This window comes from Carassius auratus, linkage group LG42F, assembly GCF_003368295.1.
Source record: "Carassius auratus strain Wakin linkage group LG42F, ASM336829v1, whole genome shotgun sequence".
NCBI lineage: Eukaryota > Metazoa > Chordata > Actinopteri > Cypriniformes > Cyprinidae > Carassius > Carassius auratus.
In genome coordinates, this window is record NC_039297.1 from 181,803 (window position 1) to 203,579 (window position 21,777).

The 21,777-nt window shown below is 36.2% G+C and overlaps 1 protein-coding gene across 1 annotated transcript in view; it reads left to right on the top strand.

Moving 5' to 3' along the window:
- Window positions 1–325: 325 nt before the first annotated feature.
- Window positions 326–21,777, top strand: part of LOC113068204 (cysteine-rich motor neuron 1 protein-like) — a 31,494-nt gene continuing 10,042 nt past the window's right edge. The window contains exons 1-6 of the mRNA XM_026240867.1: window positions 326–769; window positions 2,086–2,247; window positions 14,328–14,507; window positions 14,820–15,023; window positions 17,077–17,205; window positions 18,175–18,325. Of these exons, the coding sequence (XP_026096652.1) occupies window positions 565–769; window positions 2,086–2,247; window positions 14,328–14,507; window positions 14,820–15,023; window positions 17,077–17,205; window positions 18,175–18,325 (1,031 nt within the window). The 5' untranslated portion in view covers window positions 326–564. The remainder of the gene's footprint in view (window positions 770–2,085; window positions 2,248–14,327; window positions 14,508–14,819; window positions 15,024–17,076; window positions 17,206–18,174; window positions 18,326–21,777) is intronic.

Below are 21,777 nucleotides of genomic sequence, written 5' to 3' on the forward strand. Positions count from 1 at the left end.
CATTTTATTTTAACTAGTTGCCATGATAACATTTCTCGTTTTGGTTAAGTTTAACTTGAAGTACTAAAAATAATGTAAACAATATGAATGAATGTTACTACATGTATGGTTTATTACGGTTTATTTTAGCATTATTTTTGTACTATGATAATATGTATTAATATTTTTAAATTGTTGATTTCAGTTTTAATTTAAATTAGTTTTAATAAAATGATGTGCTTTTAAAAAATAACTTATTTAGCTTTACATAATTTTTTGTTGCAGTTAAGTTTGTAGTTATTTTAGTACTTCAACTTTTTTATATTATTTTATCATATTTTATTTCAGTTATTTGCCAAGGCAATATTTGACCTAAATCAGAGGAGACACATGTGAAGCTTTTTAATGAAGGTAAATCTGAGAACAACAGGCGAAAGTCTCACTGCTGTCTAGAAGAAACAAATCAGACATTAAAGAGATCTTTCAAGGATCAATGTTAAAGCGTCTCTGTTTGGCACCAATCTGTGGAACCAAAGCAAACCAATCTCAGCGACAGACGAGACTGAGACCAAACATCCCTGACTGATGAGTCTGTGTTACCATGGTAACGCTGTCTTCTTCTCCGCAGTGGTACCCGATGCGATGGATGCAAGCGATGAGGACGAGAGCTGTCCGCTGGTGAGCGGCTGTGAAAGTGTGGACGGACAGTGTGTGTGTGAATCCAAACACTCCTGCATCGAGACCTACAGCTTTCCCAACAGAGACGCATGCGTGCATGCTGGGAAAACAGGTGCGTACAGTATGTCACCCTCAAAACAACAGACTTCCGTGGGTCCTTTGTGGATTTGATCAAATTTAAGGCCTTAACAAGTCTTAAATAGTATAACAAAAGTTAAAATATACAAAAAACATGCTCAAGCAAATTTGCTAAAATAATATGCATTTACATAATTATATATTTTCTACCAATATATATATTTATTGGCTCTTTAAAAAAAAAGCATTTAAAAATTAATTTTGACCTCCATACATTTTTATCCGAGAAAATATATTCACACTTTTTTTGTTGTCTGCAACACATATAACACATTTTTTATAAAAATAAATTATGAAGTCTACATGTAGGCTCTTTAATTATATTTTGGTATATGAAGGTTGAAACGAAATATATGTGTGTATATATATATATATATATATATATATATATATATATAGAAATATAAATAGCCATATAGGTAAATTTGGGGTGAAAAACAGCATTGTGATATTTTAATTTTCAAATAGCTATGTTTCAGTTAAATAAATGTGAACGCTGCACATTTCAGAGTAAAAACATGGCATTTTGTATGTTTTTAGAGCAGTTTTCAGTCAGTGAATCCTGCACATTTATGTCTAATGATTGCTTATGATGCACCTTTGATGAATTTACTTTTTACAGTTTTTTTGACTGTTTACTCTATGGTTTTTATGTTATAATATGCTTTAGATGGTTGTAAGATGCATATTTAATGTGTCTCATGTTTTTATTAAGTAACTTGAGTAGAAAAGCATAGACATTTCAAAATAAGAGTCTTACTGTATTTCAGGTTTGTTAATGATTAAATGTCCCTTAAAAAGGTTTTTTTCTTTGTTTGTTTGCTTTTTTATTTTGTTTCTGGTGGCTGGTATTATTGGTATTTTGGTTCCCATATTTGTCTATTTTTGAATGAGCAGTCAAATGGTTACACAAAAAACTGGCAAAATCTGGCATTTAAATCAACATGTACTCTGAACCTAAGAACATTATTTAATACATTGAACATATAGATTTAATTAGTATTGGCACTATCGTTTTTTTATTTCCTTTCTTTTCATTGCATTCAGATTGGAACACGTCCCAAAAAAGCTCTTCTGAGACATTTTTCATGCATGATATATCGTTACATAAACCATCATGTCACATTGTTTATGTTCAGCATAAAGTTATTTGAACCTACATTTATTTAAATGAATTGAACCAGAAATGTGTCCAAGTTTACATTAAGTCATGATTTATATACTGCATTAATCATGGTCTGTTAATCATCACTAGGCTCTGTGTGATCTGTACCTCTCTGTGTTTCTCAGGTTCTCACCGTCACGATCACAGACACAAGTTTGTGGGTCCCGTGAACCCGGCGTGTGTGTTTTCTGGCTGTAATCTGACGGCCGACGGCTGTGTTTGCTCGTCTCAGAGCTGCAATGATCACTTCATGTACGCCAACCGCAGTCAGTGCCAGCGAGCCGCAGGTAACACAGCTTTTCCAGCGCATTCCCACTGAGACACATCTGATACAGTGGAGATCAAAATCAGCTTGACAATCACTCTAAATCATTCAAGTCCCCTAAAAAGATTGGTTATCTACGTAGGACAAAGGCATGAGAAGTCAGGATATTGTAGAGGCTCTCATTAGGGAATGGGTTCAGCACTGCAGATGGGATTGCTCATCAGTTCAGCACTGATCCAGGTCTCGATCTGTCTCGGCACATTTAAGAGTGATGGTTTGAGGGATGTTTTCTGCAGCAGGAGTTGTGTCTCTTATACAGATACATGGCAAGTGAATGCAAATATTCATCTGAACCTCCTTCAGCAACATGTGGTTCCTTCCCTGCGTTCATCTCCTAATCGGCCTGCAATTTTCATGCAAGACAAAGCTCCCATCACCCTGCAAAATGGTTAAACCAGTTTCTTCAAGACACAAACACTGAAATAATGAAATGGCCAGCCCAGATTCCTGATCTAAACCTGACTGAAAATCTCTGGAAAATCCTTGGTGACAAAGTTCTGTCTAAGAAAGCCGCAACAGTCTATAGAAGAGACTGAAGAAGAATGGAGTGAGATCACAGTAGCTCAGTGTGAATCAAAGCTGTAATCATTTGGAGATAAGGCTAGATAGATCTGGGTATCATCAGCATAGCTGTGGTAGGCAATTTGGTTCTTTCTCATTATTTGACTTAGTGGAAGCATATACAGGCTAAACAAGAGCGGTGCTAGAACCGAGCCTTGTGGGACTCCACATGTCATGGATGTCCACTTAGACTTATGCTCTCCTAGACTCACATAATAGCCTCTCCCTTCTAAGTATGACCTGAACCATTTGAGTACCATCCCAGAAAGCCCGAACCAGTTTTCCAGTCTCTCTAGTAGTATGTTATGATCGACAGTGTCAAACGCAGCACTGTGATCTAGAAATACCAGCACCGATATTTTGCAAAAGTCACAATTTAATCGAATATCATTTAGTATCTTAATAAGTGCTGTCTCTGTTCTGTGATACGGTCGAAAAGCAGATTGAAAATTGTCCAGGTATCCATTTGAGTTAAAGTATTTGTTCAGCTGATTTAAATCTACCCTTTCTATAATTTGGCCTATAAAAGGAAGATTTGACATTGATCTGTAATTGCTCATTATGGTGTTATCAAGATTGCTCTTTTTCATGTGGAGCTCAACAACTGCAGTTTTCTGAAAAGTCTGAAAAGTCACAGAAAGAAGTGAGGTGTTTAAGAGATCTGTTTCTAAACAGATTAACACACTTTTGAAAAAAGATGTGGGAAGTGTGTCAAGATAGCAGGTTGACGATTTTAGGTGCTGCACTATTTCTTCCAAAATTTCATGATCAATTGCTCTGAATAACTCTGAATAACTTGAGGATTTGCCAATTGCCTTTCTGATATTAATGATCTTCTCCGAAAAAAAAAAGGAAGCAAACTCAGCTTACTACTATATTAGTAACTAAAAGCATCACCAAATCAGACGGAATATTTAATAAACAAACAAATATAAATTGCAGAAGATGGATCTTTGAATTCTGTTCAGGTTCTTTGCAAAACAACAAATTATATTATGGATAATTGTAATTTTATGTCGCTGTTGCCACTATTTTATGTTTACATTTACATTTATTCATTTAGCAGATGCTTTTATCCAAAGCGACTTACAGATGAAGACAGTGGAAGCAATCAAAAACAACAAAAAGAGCAAAGATATATATGTGCTATAACAAGTCTCTGTTAGGTTAACACAGTACACGTACCATGGGCTTTTAAATAATATAATAAATAAAAAGAAAACAGATAGAATAAAAAAAGAATAGAGCAAGCTAGTGTTAGAGGTCACACGCACACACACACACACACGATTAATAATAAATGAAAAGAAAATAGAATACAAAAAGATTAGAAAGGTAGTTAGATTTTTTTGTTAAGAATAGAATTAGAATAATGAGTGTTAAAGTTAGAGGGTCAAATAAAGATGGAAGAGATGCGTTTTAAGCCGATTCTTGAAGATGGCTAAGGACTCAGCTGCTCGGATTGAGTTGGGGAGTTCATTCCACCAGAAGGGAACATTTAATTTAAAAGTCCGTAAAAGTGACTTTGTGCTTCTTTGGGATGAACAATCAAGCGACGTTCACTTGCAGAACACAAGCTTCTAGAGGCACATAAGTCTGAAGTAATGAATTTAGGTAAATGGGTGCAGATCCAGTGGTAGTTTTGTAGACAAACATCAATGCCTTGAATTTTATGCGAGCAGCTATTGGAAGCCAGTACAAATTGATAAACAGAGGTGTGACGTGTATTCTTTTTGGCTCATTAAAAATTAATCTTGCTGCCGCGTTCTGAATTAATTGTAAAGGTTTGATAGAATTGGCTGGAAGACCTGCCAAGAGAGCATTGCAATAGTCCAGCCACAGAACAAGAGCTTGAACAAGGAGTTGTGCAACATGTTCCCAAAGAAAGGGCTTGATCTTCTTGATGTTGAATAAAGCAGATCTGCAGGATCGGACAGTTTTAGCAATGTGGTCTGAGAAAGTCAGCTGATCATCAAGCAACTCCAAGGCTTCTAGCTGTTTTTGAAGGAGTTATGGTTGATGTGCCTAACTTGATGGTGAAATTGTGATGAGACGATGGGTTTGCTGGAATCACAAGCAGTTCTGTCTTGGCAAGTTTGAGTTGCAGGTGATGGTCCATCATCCAGGAAGAAATGTCTGTTAGACAAGCTGAGATGCGAATAGCTACCATCGGATCATCAGGATGGAATGAGAGGTAGAGTTGAGTGTCATCAGCATAGCAGTGGTATGAAAAGCCATGTTTCTGAATGACAGAACCTAATGATGCCATGTAGACAGAGAAGAGAAGTGGTCCAAGAACTGAGCCCTGGGGCACCCCAGTAGTTAGATGTTGAGACTATTTTATAGTAGCAAAACGCCACTGTGGGTCATTGTACCTGATGTAAACTTTTACCATGGTAAAATCATTATAATCTTAATCCATCTAATAATCCTTCTCAACCAGACATACACTACCAATTAAAAATTTATGATTAAAACAAAGTGTATTAAATAAATACTTTTATTGATCAAGGATGCATTAAATTGATGAAAAGTCACAGTAAATGCATTCAGAATGTAACAGAAGATTTCTATTTCTAATAAATGCTGCTCTTTTGAACTTTTTTTTTCATCTGTGAATCCTTAAAATCAAAATGTATCAAGGTTTCCACAAAAATATTGTGCAGCACAACTGTTTTGAACATTAATAATAATCAGAAATGTCTCTTGAGCAGTAAATCATCATATTTTCATGATTTCTGAAGATCATGTGACACTGAAGACTGGAGGAATGATGCTGAAAATACAGCGGAGCATCACAGAAATCTATTACACTTTAACACAGATTCACACAGAAAACAGCCGTTTTTAAACTATAATAATTTCTCACATTTTTGCCGTATTTTTGTTTCAATGAAAGTAGGCTCAGTAAGCAGAAGAGTCCTGAGACAGATCTGCGACTCATACAGTAAAGTGGGTTTCTCAGCGTTCTTCTCCTTGTGTTCAGTGACGCCCCTTCAGCAGCCAAACACTGAGCGCCGCTTGTGTGTGATTACTCAAGCACACATCTGTTGATCATTAGCTTGTTTGCGCGACTGTCCGAGTGGGATGTGAGTGTCTGTTTGTTATCAATGCACAAGTGTGTAGCTTATATAACAGACTCGTCCCTGAAAACCAGGTTTCAGCCACCTACTGCGCACATGTGATCAGGTATCTGGTTTTCCCCTCGACTAAAGGAGATTTGCACATGTTCTCAGTCAGACATGCCCCATACCGCATATCTGGACAAATATATAAATAGAAAAAATATATATTTTTGTATTTGTAAAACATAATTATGTATTTTTAAGCATTTAAAGTATTATATATATATATATTTCTTTCTCTATTTAATTTAAAGACAGTAGTTGTGGTGGACAGGTTAATTGTAAGTCTAATTAGTAGTCAATATTTTGTTTGTTTGTTTGTTTGTCCATAGAATTTGCGAGGACTACAAAACATTTACGAGAAAACAAAAAAAGCATTGAAAAAGAATAAAGTATTTTATTTTGCATCCCCCCTATAAACTTTGCATCATCACACACACAACTCAAAGGCTTTTCAAGCAATCGCTAAGTTTTGTGAAACATTTGTAAAAAAAACTGCAACGTTTCTCAAAGAAACAAAACTTTTGTGGGAGAACCGAAAAGCATTGTTATATATACAGTAATTTCATACTGCTTGATCATCGTGTCCTTTTAGTTGGCCATGTTTGGATGATCGATCCCTTTAAAAGTCATTTGTTTTATTAAATAAAATGAGCTCAGTTCAGGTCACTGAAAACTTAGCTTTTTCACATCTCACCGGACATCTGACTCACTCGTGGAAGTACAAAATGCCATTTGCAACCTATTTGTTTCTCTTTCACTCCAATGCTGTGCTGAAGTCGCTGGAGCTCGACTCATTGTTTCTCTTCACATGAAATATACTGAAAATCGATGTTAAACCAGAGGGCTTACCCCCAAAAAAAGCCACACATGGGCGGTGGGACTGAGCTGGCTTTGTTCTGCGCTGACTAGCATCCAAAGTCAGTCTCTGAACAGAGTGTGCATTGTACGCTTTTTCCATGAGTAAACCCTGCTTGTCAACACAGCCTCCTCTGCCTGCGAGCGCGCACGACGGAGGAAGACTGCCGCCCTTGTGCCCTTGGTGCAAAGAAAAACACGTTCACAAAGAGCCGCTTCACTTTCATGAAAGAGTGTCTGAGATCTCAGATATATGCATTGTTTACAAAGGGCCCTTCTGCGCTTATAAAACCAATTTCCGCTTACTCTGGAGTGTGTGTGTGTGTGTGTGTGTGTGTGTGTGTGCTGCACAGACGTGATGTTAGTGTTGCCAGGCACTTTATACTATTACACCATTCTGCCCGTGACACATTTGAACCATTTTCACAAGCAAATATATCACCTTAAATGAAGCCTTTGTGCTTTTGTGTGCCGAATGCGAGAGACGACATTGTGGTGGTGATTTTCCCATCGCTAGCGAATAGCTAATTATCTCCAACTGAGGATGTAAATAATGGCGTATGCATTAGCCGCTGAATGCGTGCACGTTGTTGTGATTGGGCTTTGGAGAGGGTTAGGGTTAGGGTTAGACCTCTGAAGCATAATGCACACAATGATGCGTTACATAATGCCATTAATGGAGTTTGCAGAAGCAAAGATAAATAAACTATTGCTCAGTAACACCTCTGATTCTGCTTTAACATCTTTACAGAGGCGATTTGTATTGCTCAGAAGTTGCTCTTTTAAACCTCATGAGATTTAATGTTCTTGGTGGTTGTTTCATTGACGGATCAGATGTTTCTGACCCTAAAAACAGACCCTAGACATCATCCAGGAAAAAATTAATGTGGAAAGCAGCTAAGATCGTTTGATGAGAGACGATTGAGTTCGTATTGAGACTTTTGATCGAAGGCTTTGGTTTCTGAGGACTCTTTGAGATGTAGTTGAGATTTCTTCTGAAGTTCTAGAGGAAATGTATGAGATTATTGGAGTTTTTTCTTGGAAGAAACATATATGAGAAAGTCTCATTTTGCTCTCCATTTAATCTCATGCTTCTGAGAAATAAATACAGACCCAAATGGGCCACCAGTCATCACCAAGTAAGAGTCTAGAGCTCTGTTTTAAATGCAAAGCAACTCTGATTGTTTGGTGAGAAAAGACCGAGCTCAAATTGAGATCTCTGGCTTTTGATTGGAGTCTTTGGTATTTTGCCAAATCTGAGCCCTGCTCGAGACGTTTATTGAAATCTTTTCTGAAATTCTAGAGGAAATGAGTGAGATTATTGGAGTTTTTTCTTGGGAGTCTCAGTTCGCTCTCCATTTAATTAAAATTTCTTCCGAGAAATAAACACAGACCCAAATTAATCTTGACAAATCTGAGCACGCTTTAAGACGTTATTGAGATCACTTCTGAAACTCTGTGTGTTAGATATTGGGGTCTTTCTTGGGAGAAAATCTCCAGTTGATCTCATTTCTGTTTAGATTAATATTTAGAGTCTCAAAATATTGTAATTGAGGAAATATTGCTCTTATTTCAATGACAGAAACACTCGTCCTTCGGAGAACATTGTGGTATATTTTTATCATGATAGCCTCTGGAAAACCTCAGTATTCCCATAGCACATGATGATAAAGTGGTACTATGATATATTACGGTACAGTATGATTGATATATTTATATAGCATGGTATTTACATGGTACTTCATAGGATGCTTTATGGCAGCGTACCAGAAACCACACCATTACTGTAGGACTTGTGTAAGAGTCTTAATAGATTCATTCAGCTACAGGACAGAGATGAATTCAGAGCCTTTCTGCCGTTAACGTGAGTGTAATTTTCCTCCGTGACAATATTAAGAGAGGAAGTTGATCAATGTGAGCTTTGTGTGGAGCGGAGCTAAAGCAAACACCGCAGTACAGATACTGTATTTATTCAGCAGTTTCTGCGGCTCGATCGGAGCCTCCACATTTCCTATGAGCCGCATACACACTGGCTCTATTCTCCGCCTCGATTGGGCTTAAATCACTTAATTTACTGTCTGTGTGACCCTGAAACCTCTTTGGGACCATCCCATTGTACGATTGTCGTCTTGTAAATAGTTATTTGGGATTCAGACGTGATTTGAGACGTGCGAGGGGTGAAGAAGCTCTTCTTTCGTCCTCGGCTTGCATCAGGTTGCACGTGGGTCGGACGGGAAGGAAATGGCTGGAAACTCCATCAGTAAACCACTGACTTCTGGAAGATATCGCTGTGTGATATGCAATGTCATTATTTCATGCTGGTTTATTTTTTCCCCCAGCTGTAGATGGATGAGTCTCCGCTTAAATACGGGTTTAGCTTGTAAACAAATGCTTCTGAGGCTTTTATTAGGGGCGTTCACTCCCCACGAGAGAGGCCTTGTGTTCAGAAACAAGCAAGACTGATTAGAAAGAAACGTGCTTGAGAAGATTATCAAAAGTTGAAACTGATGTGTGTCTCATTGCAGTGCAACAAGCAATAATTAGAAAGTATAGACAATAAAAACAGAAATGCATTAAAAAAAATAGCAATAAAGGCCTAGTATTACCTCATCTGACCTTAAAAAAACATCAGTGGAAACATTCATTTACAGATGTTTTTAAATAAAATAAGAATAATATATATTAGGTTTTAATTGACAATTTTTTTTATTTATTTACAATTTTATATAGTGCCTTTTAAGCAAACTTCTCAAGGTGCTACAAAGAGAACATTAAACCTATAAAAAAAAAATAATAATATGAAAATTAAAATTAAACATGCAGAATATATTTTATATTATTTTGCTGTCTTTGGAATAATAATAATGATTATTATTATTATTATTATTATTATTATTATTATTATTATTATTATTATTATTTTATATTATGTTCCTTTCTTGGGAATAATAATAATATTAATGTATTAACATCATAATAAAAATATATTATTTATTTTCCTATTTGACACTGTAAAGCTGCTTTGACACAACCAGCATTGTATAAATCGCTACACATAATATTATTATTATTATTATATATTTTTGTATTGTTGCTGTGCATTCAAGACATTTAAAGCATGAACAGAAAAGTGAATATCATTGTTCACATTCATCCATTATCCTCTTCTTTTGATAAGAACTGCTAAATAAAGTAAATGACCTGTGAGCTCATGATGCATCATTCATTAGTGATCCTAAGCAGTAGATTTGATCAGCTGTCGTTGCATTTGTCACATAACTTGTGTTTGTCCCGCACGTCTGTTTCCACACAGCTGGTGTGTTTTATTTCCACAACATCCTGAAGTAAACCTTGTTTCGATGCCAGTAGTAGCTGCTGCTCCTGTAATAGCAGCACAACAGAGAAACTCAATCTCTCACTCTTCTTTTCCTGAACCACGGCCAAAATAGACCCTGGAGGATCACAGCGTCTCCACAGCCGTATCAGAGCATCATATTCCCGACCGCTCACAATGAGGGAATTACAAACACAATGCAGTCAATGAGGAGAGTGATCACGAGAGGCTGAATGAATGAATGAATGAATGAATGAATGAATGAATCGCATGGATTAGTGATCAGATGAATAGAATTGTTCAGTGTTTCCCACAGGATTTTGAGAAACTAATGTGGGAGAACTTCTGTCCATCTAAGATTTACTATTTTACATAACAGTAGTAAAGTTACAACACTTATCTCTTAATTTCTTCAATTTCAAGAGTTAAACCCTTTTATCTTGGAAGGAACCTGCAGGGAGACCTTTAAGTTTTGGTCAACGATTCTCCTTGCAATTCCAGTGATATGCTGTAATCTTTGTGCAGCACAACAGACAATATCTACTTATTTATTTATATTTAAATAGCATTTTGTGACTTGGTAAATGCACTAAGCCATATCATGATTTCCATTTTGGTTCAATTGACGGATGCTTTGGCAAAACGCCATGGTGGAAATCTTGAGTACAAGAATATTTTAAGTTCATTTTGAAACCAAATTCTAGATAATTAATGGGAAACGCAGATGTTTATGGGTTTACATGGAGATGTGTGTTTAGGAAGGTGTAAAACTGTCATTGAGTGAAAGTTAATGACAGAATGAACATCTTCCAGACCTGAAACACGAGCGTCCTTGCTCTCGCTCCATCTCTGAACAAAGTTTACATTCTTTCTTCCCAAAATTTCTTCCCAAGATTTTGCATTGCCCCTAAAAAAAGACTATTCGCAAACTCTTCCATTCCCATATACATTCGGTCGCAAAACTTTACATTCCCCTAAAAAAATGCACATTTGTTCACAAAATTTTGTTCCCTCAAAGTTTACGATTGTTTGCAAAACTTTGCGTTACCCTAAAAAAGTTTGTTCTTAAAATTTTACAATACAAAACCCTTTACAATAGTTCCTCTAAAAAAAAGTTTACATTCCTTCACAAAAAAAATTCCCCAAAAAAGTTTACTATTGTTCACAAAACTTTGTGTTTCCATAAAAAGTTAGTTCTTATGCAAAAAGTTTGCATTCCCCTTTAAATTAGTTCACGAAATGTTGTGTTCCCCTAAATAAGTTAATTCGCAAAATGTTGTTTCTGTGCTTTCACAAAACTTTGGCTTCCTCTTTACATTAGTTCACAAAACTTTGCGTTCTTTCACAATACTTTTGCGTACCTCTTTACTTTTTTTCAAAAAAAAAAATTTTTGCGTTCCCCATTGTTAGTTCACAAACTTTGTTCTCTCATAATAATTATACATTTGTTCACGAAACTTTTTGTTCACTCACAATTCTTTTCTTTTCCATTTTACGTTTGTACACAATACTTTATTTGCTCTCAAAACATTTGCATTCGTACAAATTTTTACGTGCATTTCCACAACTTCTTTCCCCATTTACGTTTGTTAGTAAAACTTTTTATTTGCTTGCAATACTTTTTTGTTTCCTCAAAAAAGTTTCTCGCATTTGTTCAAATAACTTTGTGTTCGCTCATAAAACTTTTGCATTCCCTCAAAATAATGTCTGTTCATTCGCAAAACTTTGGCATTCTCCTTTATGTAATTTAGCAAAACTTTGTTTGCTTCCAATTTGTTTTGTACAACTTTACATTTGTTCGCAAAACTTTACGTTCACTCACAAAACTTTTGCATTCCCCCAAAAAGATTTACAATACTTCTACATTCCTATGTTTTTTTTTGCAAAACTTTATTCACATGCATTACTCTTGCGTTCCCCTTTACGTTTGTTCACACAATTTTGCATTTGCTCACAATACTTTTGTGTTTCCCAGAGTAACTTTGTGTTTGCTAGCAAAACTTTCCTGTTCCACTTTCTTCAGTCTGCAAACATTTTCGTTTCGCAGAGAAACTTTGCATTCGCTCACAAAACGTTTGTGATAGAAATAATAAAGGAAAAACCATTTTGATGCTTTTGCTTGTGAATGCAACGTTTATTTGGGCGACTCAATTCTCATGATAGAATGCAAATGTTTTACGAGTGAATGCAAAGTTTCTCTGGGAACGTGGAAGTTTTGTGAGTGAACGCAAAAGCATTAAAGTATCATTTGTCGTCTCATATCATATTTAATCCATCATCAGTTGCCCTTAGGTGCTCCGAAGTGATTGTTGGGTGTCAGACGTGTTATTTGGCTGGTCAGGACATGCTGATAATTACATGAAACAGATTCTCATGTGAGAGCTGGACAGACAGGAAGTGATGAGGTGTGAAAAGGGGGCGGGGTCAGTGAGACAGGGCCTCTGTGTTTACTCTTTGTAGGCGTCAAATATTCCTTGTTTTACCAACAATCCAAATTCCTGTGTCGGGCTGTTGGCCCTGCGCTAAATGTGTGCTGCCTCCTGGAACTAATGGACTTAAATAGAAGCGCAGCAGGCGGAGAAAAAAACTGCTTACGCATCAGTCAGAAGGGTTCAACAAGTCACTGATGGGAATGTGTGTGTGTGTCTTGAGTCAGGATGAGTCGGAGTATATTCTGTATAAATATTTTCCTTTAATTTCATAGATTGGTACCTGACATGCAAATTCAAAACCTTCAAGATTATATTTTTTTTAAATACTGAAAAAAACACAGTCCATAAAGCGATGAAAATACCATGGTACCATGTCCAGAACCCTCCGTAATGTGATGTTGAGCTGCTGTGTGTCTTTGTGTCTGGGTCCGCTGATGTTCCTGAGTGCAGGGGTTTATGGGTCTCTAATGAGCCGTACTGGAGCTATTGTTCATATTGTTGATGTGTCGAGGGCTCTGGAGACACTGAGGGTTTCCGGCTCTGACCGCAGGGTCGTCTCTCTGGTTTTCTTTGACCTCACATGTGTAAGTGTGCATTTGTGCGTGAGTGAACGTCGATTACATGGCTTCACACGCCACATCTGAGAATCACAGCTCACCGGAGACGCCGCAGAAGTGCTGAGCTCGGCCATGTCCAGCGCAGTCGTGTGTGATTGCTGGGTTTATGTAGATTTAGTTTAATGAAAGTTTAAAACCACCCCGCTATCACAATGAACAGCAGTCGATTCACAGTGAACTATGAAAGGAACATGGAAAATGATTTGTGTGATATATTCTATTAGATTCCTCTTTGAGTTCGATAACTTTGACTTCGACTTTCAGTTTAAAATACTTTGTGCATGATTGTGTTTACGTACTGTACAGTATTGCCAAAGCATTATTACACAAAACTAACAAGTAATAAGGTAATATGATTATATAAAGAAAATGTTATCTATCTATCTATCTATCTATCTATATATATATATATATATATATATATATATATATATATATATATATATATATATATATATATATATATAATATTTTATAGTGAAAATGTTTCATGTATAATTGTAATACTCATTATATTTAGTAATATTTTATTTACAACAATATTGTGCAAAATTTGTGCTTTCCTTCAAATAAATGTAAAATATAAATATTTTATACATACTATTAATATATATAATATATATATATTTGTAAATAATCATATATTCATTTATTTTTACATAATTTTATGTTTAAATTATTTTAAATAATTACATGTATATAATACGAGTATAATAAGTATAATTATTTATGAAAAAAATACATTAATTTTTTTATTTTTCATAATTTTAAATTTAATATATTTTAAATTATATTAAATAATTATATATTATTGATTAAAAAAATTATTATAATATTATACAATTTTACATTTAATAATTACATGTATATAACACGAGTATAATAATTATAATTATTTATGAAAAAATACATATTTTTTTTTATTTTTCATAATTTTAAATTTAATATCTTTTTAAATTGTATTAAATAATTATATATTATTTATTAAAAAAATATAATAATATTATACAATTTTACATATTATATGATGTAATTACATATAAATATAAGTTTAATAATTATTAATATAAGAGATATCAAGACAGTCCGGACTAAAATGGTGTTTTGTTGTGTAGTTTCTCCCAGGTGTGTTCATGACAGGAAGGAGTTCACGGAGGGCGAGGTGTACCGTATGGACCCCTGCTGGTTGTGTCAGTGTCGAGGCGGAGTGTCGTTCTGCTCTAAAGCCGAATGTGCCGAAGTGGACTGCGAGAACTTCTACGTTCCTGAAGGGGAATGCTGTCCCGTCTGTATAGGTACTGAACATCTTCTTTATTACCAGTTCATCTTAGATCGGTCTGCTCTGATGGACTGCATTTAAAGATCAACTGATGAAACCCACAAACCTGACGCTCTTCACACACACGGTTACTGACAGCTTTCTGTCCACACGTCTCTCCAGAGAGACTCAGATCTGTTTGCTTACAGATGTGACCGTCTGCTCCTAAGGATCAAAGGTCAAACTCATACAGTTTCAGTGGGACAAACAGTTGAGCATCACAGAAATAAATTACACTTTAACAGAGATTCGTGTGTGTGTGTGTGTCTCTGTCTCTCTGTGTGTGTAGATGTGGAGCTGCTGGCGGTGGAGAGCACTAAAGCGAGCTGCTGGGTGGATCACAGGCTGCGTGCGCACGAGGAGCAGTGGAAGGAGGACGACTGCACCTTCTGTCAGTGTGTGGACGGAGAGCCGCACTGCACAGCCATGGCCTGCAAACAGAGCTGCCAGAACCCTGTGAAGATCCCTGGAGAGTGCTGCCCCTTCTGTGAGGGTACGAGCACACACACACACACACACACACACACACACTGATGTTTGAACATAAACGCTTGAGAAACTCACTGATTCACACGTCGTCTCGACACTTCACTGTTATGATGATCAAAACATTCCATCTATTTAAAACAAAGTCTCAAAGGTCACGACCCTTCAGTAGGGGTTCTGAGCCAGCGGCAAACAGGAAATGACCTCACAGTAGACGGAGGGAGCAAGAGAGATATCTGTAGTATCAGTAACTGGAGGCGTTTAAATGGATTAATTAGCAGCTCAAGTCTTTTCACAAAAAAAAAAAAATAACGCACACACAGACATCTATATATATTGTGCTAGAGTTAGAGGGTCAAAGAGATGTTTTCAGCCGATTCTTGAAGAAACGCTGCGTTCCTGTTGTTCCTGCAATCTGTCTCTGTTTAGCAGTAGCTGAAGATATTGCCAAAGGTTTATTGTATCTCGAGCTCTTGAAGCACACACACACACACACGCACACACACGCCCATTAAAGCTCAGACTTGCGTGTGCTCAACAGCGTCGCGCAGCAGGCGTCTGCAGACTACAGAAGCTTTGCCTTTTACTGCTCCGAGCTGCCAAATGAAAGCCACCTGCTGTCCTTAATTATACATCATTATTTTCTGGCAGAATAATTAGTCACACCTCTTTAGCTCTGGACATGCCAATATTGTCGCAATTGATGCTCGTGGCACATGTGGCATCCCAGCGTGTTGCTCTGGACAAAAGCTTTGACGGCTGGGTTTGATTTCAACGTAGAAATCAGAAGAGCTGTGTTTTGTAGTTTGTTCATGCTACTTTGCTTCATAAGGCCTTTTTAAACACAAACGGTTCGTCACGGCTGTCAGATGAGGAGGATCGCAGCACGGTAATTGCAGCTGTGTTTATGTGTAATCGATGCAAACCGGACGCTTCTGTTCGCAGTTAAACTGCACTGTACTGATGCGTTTGGAGCGAAAGACCCCAGGAGCGGCTCACATGATCCGAGCCAAAGAACAGATGACTCTGAAGTTTCACTTCAACACGCAGATCTTGCAACACGCACCAGATGAGCACATGAGGATGCATTTACCAGACACTTCTGAGTTTGCATCACAGCTATAAATCTGAGAAAAGCGTCGATGTGAAATCAGTCTCTTTAAATACGTAATTTATTGTTCCTTTTTGTGAATCTGTTCAGAGCATGCTGTTCTGATGAAAGATTTCTGTATAGTTCAGATATAGGAGTTATTAGATTAGAATGAATAAAATAATGTTTCCCAGTATGAGTTGCTTAAATTTCAGAAACTATTCCCAGCTATCTTGGAATGTTCTGGAAAAGTTCTTTTAAAGTTTTAAAGGTTCTTTTAAAATAAACAAGCATTCTTCCAGAAGCATTAATAGAACGTTTGTTCAGATTTATTGAGTTTTTAATAATGTTCTCACAATTTTATATATATACATCGTTCATGGAAACATTGTAGCTGCCCGTTCATGTAACATTTTTAAATGTAACAACTTGTTTCAGAACGTTCTGAGAACATTCTAAAGTAACGTTCCCATAATGTTTGCAAAATAATAAAATGATAAATATTCCATTAATGAAGTGTTAAGAAATAAGTTTTCATAATATAATTGACATAACTTTTTTTTTTAAACTGGGATCATGATACAGTTATTTTTGTGAAGAATTCAATTCAAAAACAGTTTGTATAATACACAACCATGTGAAAATGCCTGTTTTTTTTATCATTTTAATAATTCTAAGAATCCTGAAAAATAAAGTGTGTATCACGATTTCCCAAAAAATATGAAAAAGACTTGAGTAATGATGCTGAAAATTCAGCTTTGCATCACAGGAATAAATTACAATTTACAATATTCGACTATAGAAAATGGTTATTTTAAATTGTAATAATATTTCACAATATTTACTGTATTTTTGATCAAATAAATGCTTTTTAAACTGTAAACCAACTTTCATTCACTTCATTCTGCATATTTTAGCTTTCTGAGACATTTAAAAAGAAAAACAGGAACTAACTGAGTTTCTCTTCTAGAGCCGTCATATGAGACTGTGAGTCCGCTGCTCTGTCCACCGTTGGAAAACTGCTCTCTCTCTGGGCACGACTGCCCATTCGGCTTCCAGCAAGACCCCAGCGGCTGTCTGCTGTGCCAGTGTGTCAGCAGTGAGTGCAAACACACACACACACACACACACATACAAACCCATGAGAACTGCGTTGCGTGCAAACCGCTCCAAAAATCTCCCAAGTCTGTGTTTGAGAAAGTGCCAACGGCCCGCAACACAAGTAAACACTGACTCTGGACATACAGAGCGTGTCCAGGAAATAATGATCTCAGACACAAATCCAACTCACAAATCTGCACCATCATGACTGAAATGACATGGCACTGAAAGTTTTTCCCTTGTGAATTGAAGTCAGTATCAGAGGTCAGTAGTGCGTTTGGGCATCATGGTGCTCATGGGATTGTGAACCGCTCCTAGTTCGAAGTAAACATGCAAGAGTCTGGGGTTTCTTCACCACTAGCAGCATCGAAAAGTTTAGCAAAAAATAACTAAATTTGAATTTAGCAAGTTATATGCATGAAACTAAATGTTTCACATGTTTAACAGCTTTCATTTTAGCTGACCTTCTGTGCTCTCTAATGAAAGGGTTAAAATAATGTTAACCTAGGGTTAAATATGACATCAGCACATGGTTTATATAGTGTTAAACCAGGGTTAAATATAGTGCTGATCTCTGTCTTAATAGACGTGTGAGATGTTTTAACCCAGGGTTAAAATTGATGTCATCATGGGGTTAAAATAATGTTGACCCAGGATTAAGATAACATTGACCCAGGGTTAAACCTCTGTCTAAATAGAAGGGTGAAATACAAATTAGTTTGATACAAGTTATAAGGCCCTATCATACACCCGGCGCAAGGCACAACACAAGTGTGTTTGCTAGTTTCAATCCGGCGCTGTTCGCATAGTGCCGTCCATTTTCCCATCATTAAAATAGCAAAAGTGGATTTGGACATGCCTTGAGTGGACCTGCATCGTGCGCTTTACACTTTGTGTTTATATCATTAAAATAGGGCCCTTGCTGTTTACTCGTCATCTTTTGTATGTAATTTACTGTGTTTTTCAGATGAAACCTGTCCTGATGTGTCCACGTACTGCTCTCTGGAGTGTCCCCTGGGTTATGAGAAAGACAACTATGGCTGTGAAGTGTGTGAATGTGTATCTGCACCAAAATGCCGTCCCATGACCTGCAGCAAGACATGCCCGTATGGATACATGTAAGTTTATATCTCTGCTCATGACCAGTAACAATAAGTATCTAAGAACCAAATGTCATGAATTATTAAAATATATATATATATTTCTGCATGTATTCATAAACTTGTCACATGCTGTTAGGTTATAATAAGTTAGGTGTTGCTAATTAACTCGGAAATTGTAAGGTTAAATAACTCTCAGAAATAAAGTCTGTGTTAGCTCTTTCAGTATGAAATTTTAAACAAAAAAATTTAACCCAGGGTTAAAGTGATATTAGGGATTAAATACTGTTAACCTAGGGTTAAATGTGGTTCTTACATCTATGTGTAAAAAAGTGATGTCAGTGGAGGGCTAAAATAGTTAACCCAGAGTTAAACGTGTCCTCCTCACTGAATTAAAATATGGTTAAGGCAGTGCTAACCTCTGACTAAATACAAGTGTAAAACTTTGTTTAACCCGGAGTTAAAAGTAACATCAGCACAAAGTTCAAATTGTTTTAACCCGGGATAAAATTTACCTCATCACAGGGTTAAATTAGTTTACAAGTAACCACATCAGTGCGTTAAAGTAATGTCATCTCAGGAGAAAAATTGACCTCATCAAAGGGCTAAAATAATTTTAACCCAGGGTTGAAAGTGACCTCAGTACTGAGTAAAAATAGTGTTAACCCAGGGTTAAAAATGACAACAGCAAAAGGTTACAATAGTGTAAATCAAGGGTTAAATGTAGTGCTAACCTTTGTCTAAATACTAGTGTGAAATGCTGTTTATCTCCGGGTTAAAAGTGACGTCATCATGGCGTTAAAATAATGTTGACACAGGGTTAAAATTAATGCAAACCTTTGTCTAAATAGTAGTGTGAAACATTGTTTAACCCATGTTGGAAAGTGACCTCATCACAGGGTGAAGATGATGCTGACCTAGGGTTAAAAGTGACGTTACCATGGGGTTAAAACCATGGGTTGACCCATGTTTAAACACAGTGCGAACCTCTGCCTAAATGGAAGTGATAAATTGTTTAACCCATTGTTAAAAGTAATTATAGTAGTAATTAAATAATCATAACCGAATTACAATGCTACGTCCTGTCTAAATACAAAAGTGAAATGTTGTTTAAACCAGGGTTAAAAGTGACCTTATCACAGGGTTAAATTAATGTTTGACCCCCAGTAATATGTGACCCTGGTCAAACATCTTGGTGCTTTGCTCTCCAAATAAGGAGCAGTGCTTTTTATTTCAGAACCATCTTTCCATTTCAACACAACAATCAAATGCAGATCGTGTCTGTATGTGAGTGTGCAGTGTGATTTCAATGGTATCTTGCCTCCAGTGGAGGATGGAGCAGATAGATTTTCACTGTAAACCCGGTGTCTGAGCTCCCTCAGGGGAAAGGAGGGTTTACTGGATCACTTCTGAAGACGTTTGAGTCATCTGAGCCCTCTCTCTTCAGCTCACTCTGGAGGAAATCCCTGTTTATAGTGGCTCATGTTGAGATCATCTTCTGCTCAGAGTGTGTTTGATTCTAGCATTTATTGCTAGTAAGATAAACAAATGCAACAAAGATCTGGAAACAAACCCAAAGATCATGAGCATTTAAATGAAGATGACCCTCCTCTGTTGCTAAATTATCTGCAGCCAGTTATAGTTTTTGTTGTTTTTTGTTATCTTAGTAGATCAAGTTAAACTAAATTAAAACAAGGAATGTTGCTTTGGCAACTAGTGGATAAAATAATATTTACCCAGGGGTTAAATTAACCTCATCAAAAAGTTAACCCAGCATTAAAATGTACTTAATCTCATGTTCAAAGTATTGTTAATCCGGGGTTAAATGTGGCCTTGTCACAGGGTTAAACTAATGTTAACCCAGTTAAGTGACATCAGCACAGGGTTCATGTTAAAAGGGGGTAAAATTAACCCCATCAAAGTGTTAAAATAATGGAAACCCAGCATTAGAATTTACTCAACTTTAGGGTCAAAATATTGTTAACCCAAGGTTAAATGTGGCCTTGTCACAGGGTTTAACTAATGTTAACCCAGTTAAGTGACATCAGCACAGGGTTCATGTTAAAAGGGGGTAAAATTAACCCCATCAAAGTTTTAAAATAATGTAAACCCAGCGTTAAAATTGACTTAATCTCAGGGTCAAAATATTGTTAACCCAGGGTTAAATGTGGCCTTGTCATAAGGTTAAACTTTATGTTAACCCAGTTAAAAATGACATCAGCACAGGGTTCATGTTAACAGGGGGTAAAATTAACCCCATGAAAGTGTTAACCTAATGTAAACCCGTGGTTAAAATGTCATGATCGACTTTATCACAGGTTCAAATTAATGTTAACCCAGGGTTAAATGGGTTAAAACCTTTAAGTATGAGTAAGAAATGTTCTTTAACCCACGGTTGAAATTGACAAAATCATGGTGTTAAAATAATTTTAACAAAGGGTTAAACACAGTAAGATCGATACAAGTGTATTTTATCTCAACTGCTAGCGCATCATGTTAGCATTCCGTTAGCCTGTTAGCTTGTCATTCGCGCCTACAGCCTTAGATACGGCTTTGGAGGCTACTAAGTTCGGTTCTGGTTGCAGAGGAATTTGAAAGTGTTGGCTAATGCTAAACGTAAATTCAGTAAGATTATTATTCACATCGGCACTAATGATGTTTGACGGAGGTGTGAATGATGAAGCAGTCGAACCGGTCGACTCCACACAAAAGGGGTCTTAAATCGCTTCCACGTTGGATTTGACAGGACGTAAAGAAGTATGTGTGGAGTCAGCAGTCGTCCTGACTCAAAACTTTACACAAAGACCCGGCTCTGTGTTTGTGTGCTGCATGCTGTCTCAGCAGTGAACACTACTGTACTGCTGCCCGGCAAGGGGACGTGTTTAATTCATGAACAACAGACACACTGACAGACAGTATAGTGACCTCTGACTGGTTCATTAATGATCTATGACAATGACTCTATAATTACTCGTGCATTAATGATTCATTAGCAGCTATAATGATGATCATTCATGAATAGATACCAGTGGAAATAGTAGTTTCCTCTTCCTGTGAATAATAAATACTTTTTTGTAATTTTTTGTGTGATAATTTTAAATAACTGTGTAGTAGAAAATTCAAGTTTTTTTATAATAACAAATTGAAAATATATTTTTCTATTATATTAGAATATATTTTTGTGTAATAAAATATTAAATATAATATTAACAACTTTTGTCATTTTAACATAAACCTAGTATTTTGTACCCTAAATGTAATATTAAATATAATATAAATTATTTAATATTATATTTATGTATTAGTTCTTTTTTAATAATATTGTAGTAAATAATAATAAATATAATTAATTTAATATTTATATAAATAAAATTAATACAAAATAATAAATAAAAAAATATTTAATATTTTAGATAAATTGATAATAAAATAAAATGATAATGAATTAAATTAATTTTATAGAGAAATAA